Source organism: Centrocercus urophasianus, unplaced genomic scaffold (assembly GCF_019232065.1).
Source record: "Centrocercus urophasianus isolate 14NV4802_14NV808 unplaced genomic scaffold, USGS_Curo_1.0 seq_21, whole genome shotgun sequence".
Taxonomy (NCBI): Eukaryota; Metazoa; Chordata; class Aves; order Galliformes; family Phasianidae; genus Centrocercus; species Centrocercus urophasianus.
In genome coordinates this window covers 6,853,992-6,869,969 of record NW_024884767.1, presented here as the reverse complement: position 1 = coordinate 6,869,969, position 15,978 = coordinate 6,853,992, and the positions used below count along the sequence as shown (strand labels likewise).

General features: G+C 38.7%; 1 protein-coding gene across 9 annotated transcripts in view; it reads left to right on the top strand.

Annotated features, from left to right (window-relative positions):
- Positions 1-15,978, top strand: part of FAM172A (family with sequence similarity 172 member A) — a 254,889-nt gene that overhangs the window by 42,511 nt on the left and 196,400 nt on the right. For all 9 annotated transcript variants that reach the window (XM_042823124.1, XM_042823128.1, XM_042823129.1 and 6 more), the window contains one exon: positions 12,263-12,328. In XM_042823124.1, the coding sequence (XP_042679058.1) occupies positions 12,263-12,328 (66 nt within the window). The remainder of the gene's footprint in view (positions 1-12,262; positions 12,329-15,978) is intronic.

The window sequence follows — 15,978 nt, the reverse complement described above, 5'->3', positions numbered from 1 at the left end:
AAAGGCTTGGTCTCTGCATCAGTTAAGGAATAAAAATGGAATGTTTATGGCAATCTGTAGGTTATCTGCCTTTGCCAGCTCCTAGTGCCTCTGCAGTAGCTGCTTGCCCTCTGCAGGCTCCACTTTTCCTTACTAATCAAGCTGGTATTGCTAGCACAGCAGGATCTGCTGATGTCTGCAATGAGGTATTGCTCGGGAGCTTTACTAGGTTAGGATCACCTTGTGAATACTAGCAAAATGGCTTAAATTTTACTGTTCCAGTTTGTAAATTAGAGACATGTAAAAGGAAAAGCATAGAGAACAAAACTGTAGGTGTGTTGTAGTATCTGTTCCCTTGCTTCTTCCCAGGTGTGGCTTGCTGCTCTCCTACACTAAGCATTGGCTGTGTGTGGATTAGACACCATCAGCCTGTGCGTCTATTTGTTGCAGAAGGACTGTATTGGACCAGATCACTGACAGTAGCAGTGGCAACAAAGACACTCAGAAACTATGTGCTGTGTGAAGTTCCTGGTATGTTTCATGCAATGGAGGGCAGTTAATTGTTGATGCAGATTCTTTGCTAAGTTCTCATGGCACAGAGGTAATTGTAACAATAAAAAAGTTGCTTTTAGGCAACAATCTGATTCCTAAGCTTTATTCCCTCTCACCTTTTCATTTTACTCTCTTGTCTGGTACTTGTTTACTCTTTTTTATCTGATTGATAAAACATGATGAATTTAAAATGGCTTTCTTGCATCTTTCAATTTTGTAATACTTCTTTACTGAACATAGATCTCTTCAGGCTGCTACTGTGGTATGATTATAATAAAATACACACAAGCATGCTGTTTACTGTTGCTGACACCCATCTTATTCATCTATACCTATATGAGGAAATTGTCTACTTATTTCTCTGTAATAGTACAAAAAATTACAAAAGCTAGATGCTAGGAAGAAGTTTTATGTCATTGTTCAACGGGAATTGTCATTGCTTCAGCATTAGTTTTATGCTGGTGAGGTTCTGGTAGCAGGAGGGCCTGTGTGAGCAGAGCCCAGCACTGCCCCAAAGCAGAGCAGCTCCAGCTGCTCCAAAAGGGACCCACTGCTGCCAGAGCTGAGCCATGAGTGACACTGAATGTGCTCTGGAAGAGCAGATATAAGAGAGACAGAAACGGCTGCACAACAGCTGGGAGAGAGGGATGAGAAATGGGAGTCAAGTGGTCCAGCAAGCACCCAGGTCAGCTCAAGAGGCTCTCCAGGCATGGAGTAGAAACTCCCTGTAGCCCAGGGAAGGCCCATGGAGGAGCAGGCTGTCCCTGCAGCACATGGGCACCACGCAGGGCAGATCTCCCCAGGCAGCCGTAACAGAGGAGCTTGTGGAGCAGCCGATAGGGCCTAGTGGAGGCACATCCACAGTGCAGCCACAGGCTGGAGCTGCAGCCCAAGGCAAGAGATCATGGTGGGGTTGGAGGGCTGGAGGAGCTGCAGCCCATTGGGACCCATGTGGAGCAGTGCCTGAAGCATGGGCCCTGTGGTACAGAGCTCTGCTGGGTCAGTGTTCAGAGACCTGCAGCCTGTGGGAAACCCAGGCAAGATCAGCTGGGGAAGAACAGCATCTGGTGGGAGGGACCCACGTGCAGAAGGGGCAGAGAGTGAGTTTTAGTAACTGACTACAGCCCTTGTTCCTCCTTCCTCTGCAGAGCTCAGAGGGAGGAGGTAGAAGAGCGTAAGGGTGGAGGGCAGGTGTTTCTAGTTTGCTTTTAGTTCTCACTGCTGTAGACCATTAGCAATAGGTAGTAAATTGTCACATTCAGACAATCTTTTATACATCATTTTCTTACTCAATTTGTTTACAACTTCACAAAAATAATATCCTGATTAGGCAGACATGCAAGATGTTCAGCTAGTTTAATGCAGAATTGCCAAGAGACAACATGATTGACCTCTGCAGCACCCCAAGGAGGGGAAACAGGAAAGTGCTGTGCTGTTATCCCTAGAAACTGATGACAGGACAAACAGGAATGGCACAGTGGTGTGCCAGGGCAGTTCAGACTGCATAGGAAAAATTTCTTCACTGTAAGGGTGATCAGACAGTGAAACAGTCTTCCTTGAGAGGTGATGGATGCCCTGTGCCTGTCAGTGTTCAAGAAGTCTTTGGCTAATACCCTGAATAACATGTTTTAACTTTTGATTAACCTTGAAGTGGTCAGGCAGTTGGACAAGATGATCTTTGAAGATTCCTTCCAACTGAGCTGCTAAGATATATCTTATTTTATTCTCTACACTTTTATGTGTATTTGGATTGTTTCTTGCTGATTGGGCTGAGAAATACAGGATTCTTTCTCAAATGAATACACAGATGAAATTAATTAAAATAGTAAACTGTATACAGAACACCAATATTAGCTTGTTTCAGTATTTGTACCCACATAGTTCAATAAGAAGTAGTATACTAATGTGCTTTCTTTGGAAAATCCAGAGTGGTGGTGAAAGGAGCTAAATCCATATGGCAGCTGGTCATGAGAAGGGTCACTACTGATGTTAGTGCTGTTTAAAGTATTTATTGATGATCTGGACGAGAGGCTTGGGTGCACCCTCAGTAAGTTTGCAAACGACATCAAGTTGAGTGGAAACACATATCTGCTTGAGAGTAAGAAGGCTCTGCAGTGGGATCTGAATGGGCTGGATTAATGGGCTGAGACTAGTTTTATGAGGCTGAACATGGCGAAGTGTCAAATCTTGCACTTTGTTCACAGCAACCCTATGAACGCTACGGGTTGGGGGCAGAGTAGCAGGAAAGCTATGCGGTGAACAACAGTGTAGGGGTGTTAATTGACAGCTAGCTAACATGAACCAGCAGTGTGACGAAGAAGGTCAGTGACATCTCACTTTCATTAAAAATAGCGTAGCCAGCAGTAACAAGGAAGCACTGGTGGGGGTGCACCGTGAATGCTCTGTTCATTTTTTGCCCTCTCACTACAAGAAAGACACGAAGGGTCTGGAACACAAGTCTTATAAGGAACAGCCGAGGGAACTGGGGTTTAGTTGTTTAGTCTGGAGAAGAGGAAGTTCAAATGAAAACCTGATCATTCTCTGCAACTCCCTGAAAGTAAGTTGTAGTGGGGTGGAGATCGTTATCCTCTCCCAAGTAGGTAGGAACAGGACAAGAGAAAACAGTAGAATCATAGAATGGCTAGAGTTGGAAGGAACCTCAGGGATCATCAAGTTCTAATCCTCATGCCACAGGCATGGTGGTCAGCTGCTTGATCAAGTACTAGATCAGATTGCCGAGGGCCACATCCAACTTGGCCTTCAACACCTCCTGGGATGGAGCATCCACCACCCCTCTGGGCAAGCTGTTCCAGCACCTCACCGCTCTCTCAATAAAAAACTTCCCTTGACATCCAAGCTAAACCTCCCCTCCTTCAGTTTAAAAGCATTTCCCCTTCTCCTATCACTGTCTACCCTTGTAAAAAGCCTAATTCCTCCAGTCAGTCTTCAGAGGAGAGGAGAGGTGTTCCAGTCCTTTGATCATCTTTGTGGCCCTCCTCTGGACTCTCTCCAAAGGCTCCACGTCTTTTTTTTGTTGGGGATACTATACTTGGAAGCACTGTGATGGGGCCTCACAATGGCAGAGTAGAGAGGGACAATCACCTGCTTCACCTGCTGACCACTCTACTTCTGGTGGAACCCAGGATATCATTGGCCTTCTGGGGCTGCAAGCAAACACTGCTTATTCATGTTCACTTTTTCATCAACCAGGACTCCTAAGTCCTTCTCAGTGAGGCTACTCTCGAGGAGTTCTTGTCCAAGTTTGTATATATACCTGGGGTTACCTCAATCCAAGTGCAAAACCTTTTGCTTCATTTAGCATCATTAGGTTCACAAGGACCCATCTTTCAAGTTTATTAAGGTCCTTCTGAATGGCACGTCTTCCTTCTTAATCAGCTGCACCACTCAGCTTCATGTCATTAGGGTGCACTCAATCCCATCATCTATGTCACTGATAAAAATGTTGTCATGGTTCGGCCTGGTTTCCATGATAAGGAAACCACCAAATAGTCTACCTTTCAAATCCATATGTCTCCAATATAGAGATAAGGATGTGGTGGGGGACCATGTCAAAGGCCTTGCAGAAGTCTAGGTAGATGACATCAGTCACCTTCCTTAGTCCACCAGTGTTGTTACTCCATCACATAAGGCCATTAGATTGGTCAGGCATGACTGTCCCATGGTGAAGCCATTCTGGCTGTCTTGGATCATCTGCTTATCCCTCATGTTCCTTAGTATGTCTTCTAGGAGGATATGTTCCCTGATCTTCCCAGGCATAGAGATGAGGCTCATTGGCCTGTCATTCACCAGGTCCTCCTTCTACCCTTTCTTGTATGTGAGAGTGATGTTTCCCTTTTTTCGGTCCATGGGGCCTTCATGTGATAGGCATGACATTTCAGATATGATGGAGAGCACCCAGCAACCACATCAGCCACCTCCCATAGGACCCTGGGATGCATGTTGTCCAACCCTATGTGCTGTTACAAATTCAATTTCATGAGATTTGCTCAGCCCTCACAGCAGGAGAGTGATGGCCTTTAGCTGCACCAGGGAGGTTCATGTTGGCCATTTGGAAGAATTTCTTCTCAGAAAGAGTGGTGAGCTGTTGGAACAGGCTGCCAGTCATGACTAAGGTGGTGATGTCTCCGTCCCTGCAAGTGTTCACGAAATATCTAGATGTAGCTGTTGGACATAGTTTAGTGGACATGGTGAAGATGGGTTGGGGTTGGACTAAATGATCTTAGAGATTTTTCCAGCCTTAATGATTCTATGATTCTATAAAACATGCATGCTACATAATTGACTACCTGAGATCATCAATCATAATTTCATAGGAAAATGCTTTTTGGACATAATCATGAAAATGAACAACTACCACTATCCTTCAGTACTGCCCTCTTTTTATATGAAGTAGTATGGCCTCTGATGTTTCTTTTACAAACATTCTTTGCCACCAATATTTCTTCTTTTTAGAACTGTTTTAAAAATAAAATTGAAGCATTCAAACTAACCTTTCCAAGTTTGACTTAATGAAGATATTTTGATAATATATTTCATTGTTCCACTAAATGATTTGAGGTGTTTTAAATGAGAGTGTAAGTGCACAGTTTTTCCTTGTTACATATGAAACCATCTTTCTTATATCTTGGTCAAAATTCTGTACTAGCATTTGCATTACCTAGAGTTTTTTGTAGTTTGCTCCCTCTGAGTTTCCCTGCCAGCAGAACACAGCATTAGGTTCGACATTCTCAATCATGTGGAATGGAAAACGAAAACAGTTTATTGAGAAATACAGAGGAAAGAGAATAAAAAAAGGTTCATCAATGTCCAAGGTGTTTTCTTAACCTTCAGCTTGATATCCCCAGAAGAGACAGTGCCTTCAGGGCAAGCTTTTCTCTCCTTAAGGGGAAGTTTCTTTCAGAGTACCAGGGTATCCTGACCATGTACTAAAAAAGCACAAAGAAAGGTAGCCATTTCTCTCTCAGAAGTTAGCTCCTGGCTTTTGTCAGTTACTTAAAGCAACTGAGAATCAGGGCTTTCCTGTATAAGGATGCATTGAGTTAATGACCTCTTCGCAATCTATTTGGTAGTAAAAAGATGCAAGAATTTAATACTGAAACTATGCCTTCTTTTTTTTTTCTTTTTTTTTTTCTTTTTTGCGTTTGATTCTAAGGGTGTCTACCGTTAATTTGTATTAATTTGTAAAAAAGCGCTGCTAATGGTCGGATTCTTGGCTCTTTTCACCAAAATTTATGTAGATCCAATTTATTTTGACCCACTACTGTTCTGGAGCATGGTGGCAAAACGGTTAAGGCGTCTTGCTATGGGAAGAAGGTTTTAATTTGAGCTCTGCTCTGGATTTACATAAAATTAAGCCTTCAGTCCATCTGCGAATATTTATCTGGTCATTTCTGCTGAGGAATCAAAGGTGATAAAATGAGATGCTTGACACATCACTGACTTTTTTGTCTGTGATTACAAAAGCTGGTATGCTTTAGCCATGTTAATCTGATACATCAGTTGGATTTGGCATAGTTTTTTAAAATTTCAAAAGTGCATAGCACTAAGTCTCCACCTAATCTGCAGCGTCTTTCATTAGCAGTTTTAGTAATCAGAATTACTAATGGTCTTTCTTCCAGGTGCCTTTTTGTAACTCACTGCTAATATGAAAATTGGACATAGTAATCCTAAATTTTAGTTCTTTAGTTGGAATAATAAAACATTTATAAGCCTTGTTTGCATTTATTCTAGTAATACTCTTGTGTTTTATTGAGTTTCCTTTATTTTTTTGCAACCTCCTTGCCTTTTTGGTTTTCACCTCAGTTTGGGGATAGAGGTGTTGCTTTCTGCTGATGCTTAATTGCTTCTAGTACAAGGTGCTTGACTGAAACCTCTGCTTCATAGTGATGTGTATAGATATATAGTTTTAGAAAACTGAACATTTTCTTAGGATGGATTATATAATTAGGTAGTTCATGAAGCTAGATAATTGTTAAGTTGATCAAAAACATGAGATGCTTTTTGTAAAAGAAAAAAAAAAAGGAGAAAAAAAGAAAAACCAACAGGTGTCAGCAAAGACCATGTAACAAAACATTGGGTCAAATCACAACCGTATATGCTACATTTATGACAAATCCCTGTTATTTTTCTTTTAATTCTGTCAAAAGATCTTGAGATCCTATTTGTGATCAGTCAAATTAGATTACAGAATATCACACCCATGCATTAAGACTGAATTGAATTGCTTTCAGTAGAAAAATCAAGAAATCCCTTGGAGGTAATGTCAATTCCATCTTAATGAATTGTTCTCCCACACTATAATCCAAATGAGGTCTTTTGTGGATTTGTAAAATGCCATTGATTTTTTAAAAATTTATTTTATTTTTCTTTAGCTTGCAGTGAACAGAGCCTTTGAAAGTCCATTCAGCTTTGAGGATTTTTTGTTCTGACATAGTGATGGTGGATTTTGTTGTTGTTTTTTGTTTACCCCAGTTCCTTGGTACGTCTGTGTCCAAGGACAGTATGTCAGAATGTTCCTTTGCATCTCTCATTGTTACTTATTGGCAGGTTTGTCACTTGAGGGTCAAAATAAAGCTCATTCAGCCAAGGCTATGGCAGCCACAGTAGCAAGCCTCAGGTCAGTGCCACCACTTGAGATTTGCCGCAGGGCAGTCAGTTGGAATTCATTTTGCATTTTTTTTTTCAACTAAGCCTTGCTGCTGTTATACTGTAAAAAGGAAGAAGTTGTGAGTTGACTACTGTATGTTATAAGCATTGTTTTTCTTCTCCTGCTCATTTTCTCTTTTTGCCATTAAGGTGCTTATTATTATTCAGGAGATAAATCTGATAATGCTCTGAAGGAACATTGCATGTATCAGCAGTGGATCATTTGGTCATTGTATTGCTTCTACTGGTTTTTACTCGTTTATTTCTTTGATTAGTTAAAAAAGATTCAGCCTGTGAATACAGCCTTGAAATTCCTAGAAATTCATAGGGACATCTCAGGGATTGTATTTAAATCATTTGAAAATAATATTCCTTCCATACATGAGAAGGATCCATTTTTTAAAAAAAGTTAGATTCAGCGAGGCTGTAAGTCAAGAAGGCTGCTGGGGAGCTTCTCTTGCTCTACTGTGCAGTGTCAAGTCAAACGTACTTGTGAGGGCTGCTCCAAAACTATTGCCTCGTATTATATTATGTTGGCCCATGATGTTAGAGACAGATGCTGGTATTATGGCAGTAGAGATGGAACCTCCCAACCAGTATTCCATTACATGTTGTTGCCATGCAACAGATAGCTGCAGAGGGGCAATCTGACAGAATGGCATCTGATATGGAAGTGCAGATGAAGCAAAAGCGTGGCGCTGAATTCTCTAAGTGGAAAAAATTGCAACCACTAATACTGCTGCTTGGTTTATGGAGACCAACCAGTGAGTGTGAGCACAGAGAACTGGTAGGTGGTGTGTTTCAGCAGTGGCAACAGCAACAGAGGGCACCTCCAATGGTACAGATTGTTACAAGCACAGCAGGCAGGCACTTGCTCATCGCTGGTGGAAATGCGTAGCTAATAGTGATGACTATATTCAAATACTGTATTTTGTAGCTGAGAATTTTCTCTATTATGTGTTATTTTAGTAGTAGATATGGCCAACCTTGAGGTTAAAGTATTGCTGGTTCATAAGGTTAATGGAAGAATAGTAAATACAATGGGAAGGTGTTCAGATTTGCTTATGGTAGGCCTTATGGCCTTATGAAAATAGAGGGAATTGGGCAAGAAGGAAAATGCCACACCATGTGTGCTTTTTGTCTATAATCTACTTAGTTTTAGCGTTATGATCTATATCGTTCTGAAAATTCTAGCAGGTATTTTAAAGCTTTAAAGTAAAATTATCAGCTGGATTAGAATGCAGCTGTAACAAAACAAATCATTGCGTTGTAATCTATTATGTGTACACCTGGCTATCAGTGTTATGGAAAGGTTAATCAGTGGATCACATAGTCTGCTTTTACTCCTGTGTGTCAAGTTTATTCTTGTATTTTTTTTTAATATGGTTTAGAATACTTCTTTCAATTTCTTACTGAATTAAAATTCAAGGTTTATTACCTTAAATTTTTTGGTGATGCCTTCTTGCCTTGAGAGCATGATTTCAGTTGCCATCTTTTCCAGACTTCTGCTATTTAAAGATCTTCAGTGCTTTCTGACTGTCCAGGTAATCAAGCTTGGTTGCTCCATAATTAAAGTTATTTTGGTTGTGGAGCCATATGGGGGAGTTGAGTTAAATCTATCCATGTTGGGTTATTTTTTATCTTCATATGTTATTTCTAACGTTTCATAACTATTAGTATTCAAATTTGTATCATTGAAGTTTTTTTTTTATATTGTTGGTTTAATTGTTTTTCAGATATAATAAATATTACTGTTCATAACATAAATCTGTATAAGACTTTTGAACTTCATAGATGTCTTACTTTGGGTCCCTAGTTATTTGGAAAAGTACTTCTGGAGGCATTGTCAGTGTATAGATAAGATGTAAGTCAGAAGGTTTATTGTTTTGTACTCTTCAGAAGGGTAACTGAGCATTCAGGTTTGATTCCTGTCCTGAACCATAGGTTTTACTGCTTTAAATGCAGTTCATAGTCCATAGTAGGCTGAAAATCCTTAGGCTTACAGAAAGCGAGACACTGAAAGAAAAAGTTAATGTATAAGCCATTTAGCTCCTTCCCAGGAGGACCACTTTGTGCTGGGAAGAAGGATTCCCCTAGTTCACCAATTCAGCCTTTCTGTGGAGTGGAAGTGTGAGGCTAACCACCTTTTTGTTGCTGGGAAGGATTTCTCCCATGTTGTCAGAGCAGGGGGCATGAGGTATGGATGTGCTTTGCTCTTGCTTTTTTCCCCAGTTCTCAAAGCAGGCAGTGAGAAGACCTTTACATCTTAACAGTGTTTCGTTCAGATATTTATCTAATTTAGAATTTTTCTGTTAGATTGCACTCAGAATTGAATGAAGAGGAAAGACAACTTAAAATCAGGTTCACAGTGTTTCCTGCAAGAAGTGGAGAATGGGCATTTTTTTCTTCCTGTCTACTGTCTCATCCAGGCCATTGATTTCACACATTTTTTGCAAGCCTTAATCTTGTTTTTTTTCTCGTCTCATCTCAGACGCTTGGTGCTTCCTGCTCACCAGCAGCCTTGTTACCTTGAATTATAGTGTAGCATACTGCTTGTTGGCAGACCTATTGAGTTGGAAGAGCATGAATATCAAGAAATCCTTTTTGTTATTTTCCGTCATTCCAACTGTCAGGTTGACAGCAAGTATACCAGCTATTGCTGAAGTCCCTGAAATCCCTGAACTTACTGAACTCCTGCTGCCAAAAAAAAAATAAAAACAAAACCTCTTCTGATCTTAAATGCACTATGGCAGTTTACAGTTTTTTCTTCAAATTGTTCTCAGCCTTGGAGGCCATTCAGATGTTGAGTTGTCTGAGTTTTACCATTTCCGTTAGTGACTTCAACCTTTTGTCTTCATGCCTTCTCTTATTGAAGTCATTCATTAGATCACATCTTTGCTTTACAGGAGCACTCTACTGATTTAACCATTCAATTTTTAAGTCTGATATCACTGTTTATTATATTAGAGTAGTGCATAAAGAGGAGTTAGGATCAGAGCCCCATTGAGTCTGGTTCTGGAAAAAATCAGTAAAGGTTTGCATCTGCCCTGAAGACATCACAGTCTGAATGGATAAGAAAGAATAGAAGATATAGATATGTAACATAGCTTCAAAAAAAGAGAATTTACAAGTAATGTCTAAAATACATTTTCTTCATTGCAATCTTTTTTCACTTCCAGGGGTTCTTCTGGTATTTCTGATGGCTTGTAGATGTTTGGATTTAGAGTGAAAAATAAAATTTCTATCTTTGAGGCCATATTATCATTATATTCATTTTAATGTCTGTACAGCATCAGTATCTGAGACTGCAGGAACTTAACTGTTTTACTTGCTGGCATTACACTGAAGTTGATTTCGGTGAACCATAAAAAGTTTGGCCCTGAGGGTAAAATTACACTGTATGCATGTTCCTAACATACTGCTTTGGGGATAAACATGTCTTAAATCAACTCATGGCTCACAGCTAAATTCCTTCCCTGAATGCAGTTTCCGTGTAGATAGTGATGTTCAGTAAGACTGATTTTCTTTAAAACCATAAAGTTTTTTAACATAATTCTATCAATAAACATATCTGAGCAGGGAAGGAAAGAATTCACAGAATCCTAATAAAGATTTAGTTTTTTGTGTAGTGGAGGATTAGGGAAGGCAGGGGACAGGTACAACTTTTTAATTAGCTTTCATCAGTACCTCTAATTTGTTCAAATATGTTTCAAATGTTTGCATATTATGTTTGCTCACATGTACATAATGAAAACTGTTGGACTTCATTGAAACTTTATTTGTTAATTCTACATTTGGAAAATTAAAATTGAAGTTTATGATACCCCGGCTCCTACTTGCTCAGTTCTCAGTGTGTTGTTAAGATACCATCACTTGAGAGCTTTCGTTACAGCAGCATTTCTGTTGTGGCTTAATATGCTATGGGTTCAGATGGCAGTAATTGTGGCCTTGAGTAGTTGGACTAAAGAATACCAGGTGGGTTTGTACCCAAATATTCTTAGGTTAATAATTCCAGTCTTAGATCTTGTCCGGTCTGAAATTTACATAGTTCCTCAAGCTTTAAAATGAAGGCAAGCACCTTCATAAGAGCATTTGAAGCTCTTAATGAGCAGATTTTTTTCTTCTTTAATTTGTGCCCCCTTTTCCTTTTTAAGCTTCAGCAGCCAGTGAAATCCAGGCAGTTACTTCCCAACCATTTTTAGAACCCTATATGGACAAAGCACTTCAGTTTGTTCCTCAACTTAATTTGCAAATTAGTGATAGTTTAAAAGTTTTTCCGTCTGCATCTCCATTTTCATACAGTATATAAGGATGAAAAAAATGTCCCTAGACAGGAGATAAACTTTTGAAGTCTGAACAATTTGGTTAAGTTTGAGGCAGCATTTGTTTGGTTGTGACTGGGCTGTGTTGGTTTTTTGTTGTTGTTGTTGATGCTCTTTGAAATAATTCCTTTTGTTTCAAGTCTAAAACTTCAATTTTATTTCTGTGTGGAGAAAAGAGACTTAAACTCCCCCGTACTGGGAAATCAGTCAGGGTTTTTTTTTCTGTTTGGAATACCTTTGACCCATCCCTCCCCAGTTCAATGAATAGAAATGGCAAGGCAACTTGTGCTGAGGGTGACTAAAGATCTGCACTCCAGGTAGCTCATGAAGTGAACCTGCAGGGGACAGGGTTTCAGGAGTCCTGCTTAAGGAAAAAATGCTTTTAAAGTATTTCTTTGCAAAATAGATCCTTTCTTGTACCCCTGAGTATATATTAATTGGTTATAATCCTTAGTTTTCAGGCACATAATTATTCACACAGCAGCAGGTGATGGATTCACAGGTACAGTTACAATTTCTTTGTACTGGCAAGCGGTCTTTACTGAGAGCCAGAGAGGACCTTTTTGTATAAAGCTCTATGTTCTATAATTAGTTGTACAGTAAAGAATTCAGAAATGTGGCAAAACATGTGCAAGTTCTCAGAAGTTTAACCAACTAGCCTTCAAGTTATCTGCCTGGACATGTAATTATGTAGGTAATTTAACTTCTGTTTGCTTTCTCTTTTGGACTGTTTTTTCTTCCAGATTATTACTAAACATGTTTATGGACTACTGGAAAAGGAATGCCACTTGAAAAAAATAACTCTCCCAGTAAGTAGAATTATTTTTCAAAGATATTTTTCACTTGAATCTGTGAAATGCAGAGATAGCTTTCAGATAGACAGGGGCTCTGTGCAAAGTATGGTCTCAGAGCACTGATTTCACATGCTGTATGTGTGCACATCTGGAGAAGTGGTTTTGCCTGACTGTTAATGTGCCCGATTTTCCCAGCTGAGCCTTCCTCACCTTGCCAGACACCAGATTATTCCAAATGTCCTAATTTTGGTAGAGGAACAATAAGTTTTTTGAAATGTTGTTTGTGAATATTTTATAGATGGATTTCCAGAACTAAAGACAGATGTCTCCAGCAGGCAAACAAAGACAAACAAAACTTTGAGACTCAAAGTGGAGTCGCAGTAAAACTACTCCATGTCTTTTTGTTAAAATGCACATTTTCATTAGTTTATAACATGTATGTGCTATAAAGTGCCATTGTTGTTTAGTAAAAATATATGATCGGCCTTTAAAAATGACAAAGCACTCCACAGACAGCGTGAAAGAGTGCATCTGTCTAGAAATGTATACAGTAACATGGTGTTCAGTGAGGAACCACCAGCATAATTGCTCTGTGTAGATTTTCCATCACTATTAGAATGGAAGTTGAACAAGCTTGGACTAAGTTTCACCTTGTGCCATCACCTCTGTCACGCATGTAATACTTTCTTCTCCTCTGCTCTGAGCTTTTAGTATCTAGGTTGGGAGAACTGTTCATTATTTACTCTTTTTCTGTGATTTACATAGTAAGCACTGGTGTGATGATGGAGTTTGTCACAAGTGCACTTAAACCATTTTCAAATGTATTGCTTCCAGCTTCTCTTAAGTGTTGTAGTTTAATTGCATTTTGGAGTAAAGGACAAACTCTCTGTGCAATTTCATTTTGAGCAGTGTGGAAGATTTGTTACGAAGTATAAATAGCATGGTTGTTAATTGTTGGTGTTTGTCAGAAGCTCTTTTCACAGTCAAAAATGAGTTATGAAGAAGGCTACAAAAATTAAGGTGAAAAATCAAAGTTGCCTAAATGCTATGTTTACATCACAAACAGGCATAGTTTAAATTGGTAAAGGAAGCTGATAGAAACAGTAAGATGGCTTGGGGCAAGATTAAGATGCGTTACATGAGGAAGATAGAAAAGAATATTGTAGCTGCTGTTAAGTTTCATATCACAGTAAGATCAAGGAAAAGTGAATTTAGGGAATTGTAGTTGTAATGGCTATTAATAACATAATTCATGAATTTGATAGGTGAGCTGCATGCATATTGAATCATCAGCTCCAGTGTGAAAAACAGAAATGATTTTTCCCAATACAGTTTGTCCAGAAACTTCGACACTAGATGGTTGGTTATTTTTTTGGAAACAGGATGTACATCTGAGGAACTGTCTCAAATTGGCATATCAGTGGCAGATATCTTAGAACAAATTGATTTACTGTACAGTAATCATCTTCCTGGATGAGACAGATTTTAAGCCAAGAGTTTTGTAAGAAATCAAATATGAAGCTGCGTACAACTAGAATGTAACTTACTGCTTAAATCAGCTTCTCTCAAAAGAGGCATGGAAAAGGGTGAATATGGTGGCCTTTGAAAGGGCTCCAGGAGAGATTCCTAGAGCTGTGTATAAGGAAAAAATATTTGGGGATAAAAGTCAGCACTATTTTTTAAATAGCAGGTTTTTTTAAATAGCAGGTTTTGAAAGACATGCTAGAATTCATCAAAGGCCTCAGAGATCACATGAAAAAAAAGTCTTGTCAATAGAAGAGTACATGGATTTTCAGCAAGCTGCCAACAAGATTACAAAATGCTTTTAAAGAAAACACTTTCTGACTTTCTGTGGTATGCTTGGTCACACCTTCCCACCTCTTCCAGGCAGGATGTGACACACATGAGGCGGGAATCCCCTAGGATTTAATAACTGGCTAAAGGGAAAAAAAAAAGATATTTGTACTTTACAGATGAAAGTAGTTGTAGCCAATGTGATGTTTTTAAACTCTGCACTGACATACTAATAAATAAAAAGAAAAAAGGAATTAATAGAACATAAGTAAAGTAGCTGATTTTTCTAAAATGATAATGAATACTTAAATCTAAAGCTGATTTGGATGATTTTGAGTATTATTTAATGGTACTGGATGATTAGATGATGAAATAACATGAGATTCAATCCTGGTAAATGTGAAATTGTGGTGAAAAGAAGTCACTCTGTAAACACACCGGTGGCCACTAAATGAGCTATAACTACTCAGGAAAGATCTTGGAGTGATTGTGAATAGCTCTCTGAGAACATCAGTTAGTGCTCAATGGCGGTCAAAAACCCTCAAAGCAAATAGGATGTTAGGAATTATGAAGTGTTGAGAACAAAACAGAAAAACATAGTCATTCCACTCATTATGTGGTACCCCATCTTGAACACTGCATGGAACCTGGACACGGTATTAAAAAGGATACGTAGAATTTAAAAAAAAAAAAAAAAAATACAGAGGAGGGTTGCAAGGATGATCACAGGCATGAAATGCTTTTCAGACAAAGAAAGATTAGACAGCTTGGAAAATAGAAGGAATATGAGAAATCTATAAAATCATGAAAGGTGTAGAGAAGATGAATAGGGAATGTTTTTTTGCTTTTTTTAATAATAGAGAAGCTAAGGGGCATCAAGTTTAAATTATCAGGCAGGAGATCTCTACTGAAAGAGAGGAAGTACTTTTTTCATGTAGATCCCAATTATATTGTGGAACTCATTGATGCAGAATACTGCTAAGGAGAAAGGTACAAATGCATTAAAAAAAACCGTTTGACAGTGTTGAGGTGTGACAGCTATAGTGAATTCTTGTGGTCGCTTGTCCAGTAATAAAGCATGTCCCAGGAAGCTCAAAACTTGCTGGCTGCCAAAAATGAGAGTTTCTGTAAACATTCTGTTCTCATACTGTTTCACTGATCAACCTGCAGGTTATAAAAAAAAAGGATACTGGAACCTCTATTCTGAATAGTGTGACCATTCTGGTCCTTTTATAAAAATTTCAGAGATAGATATGGAAGTATTATTCCTGAATTTTGTCACAGAAGATCAGTAAGTTGGTGTAGTGTCTTTTATTTTTCTGTGAGTCATAGCAAAGCTGTGAACTGGAGTGCTTTTCCTCCCAAAGTACTGAAGTGTACTGAAATTCTATGCTTCATTGACAGCATTTCATGTTCTCCTATTTTCCTTAATTTCCACCTCCTGAATGAAGTCCAACTTTGCTGTCTCTATTTTACTTTCTCAGATGGCATCTTCAGTTTTGGAAACAGTTATTTGTAAATGTCCTTTCATATTAAAAAAAAAAAGGAATAGTTTGGGAATCTGGAAATATTGACTGTCTTTTTATTTCCCTAGCATCTATGCCAAATATAAATCCAAACTTTTTTTGATCCAGAGAAGCTTAGATGTATTTTGTGCACAGTGTTTTTGTAAAAACACTGTAGTTTTCTTCATGTTCAATATCTGCTCCTGGACTTGAAAATTTAAATGAAGAGACTCATATTCACGGAGAAACAGTTCAATTACTTCTTTTAAATTTCTCATTTTGTGCTCCATTGAAGTTTGAATTATTAATACAAAAAAGACTGAAGTTTTTTCCTTTTTTTTTCCTTGTTTTTTCCTTTTTTTTTTT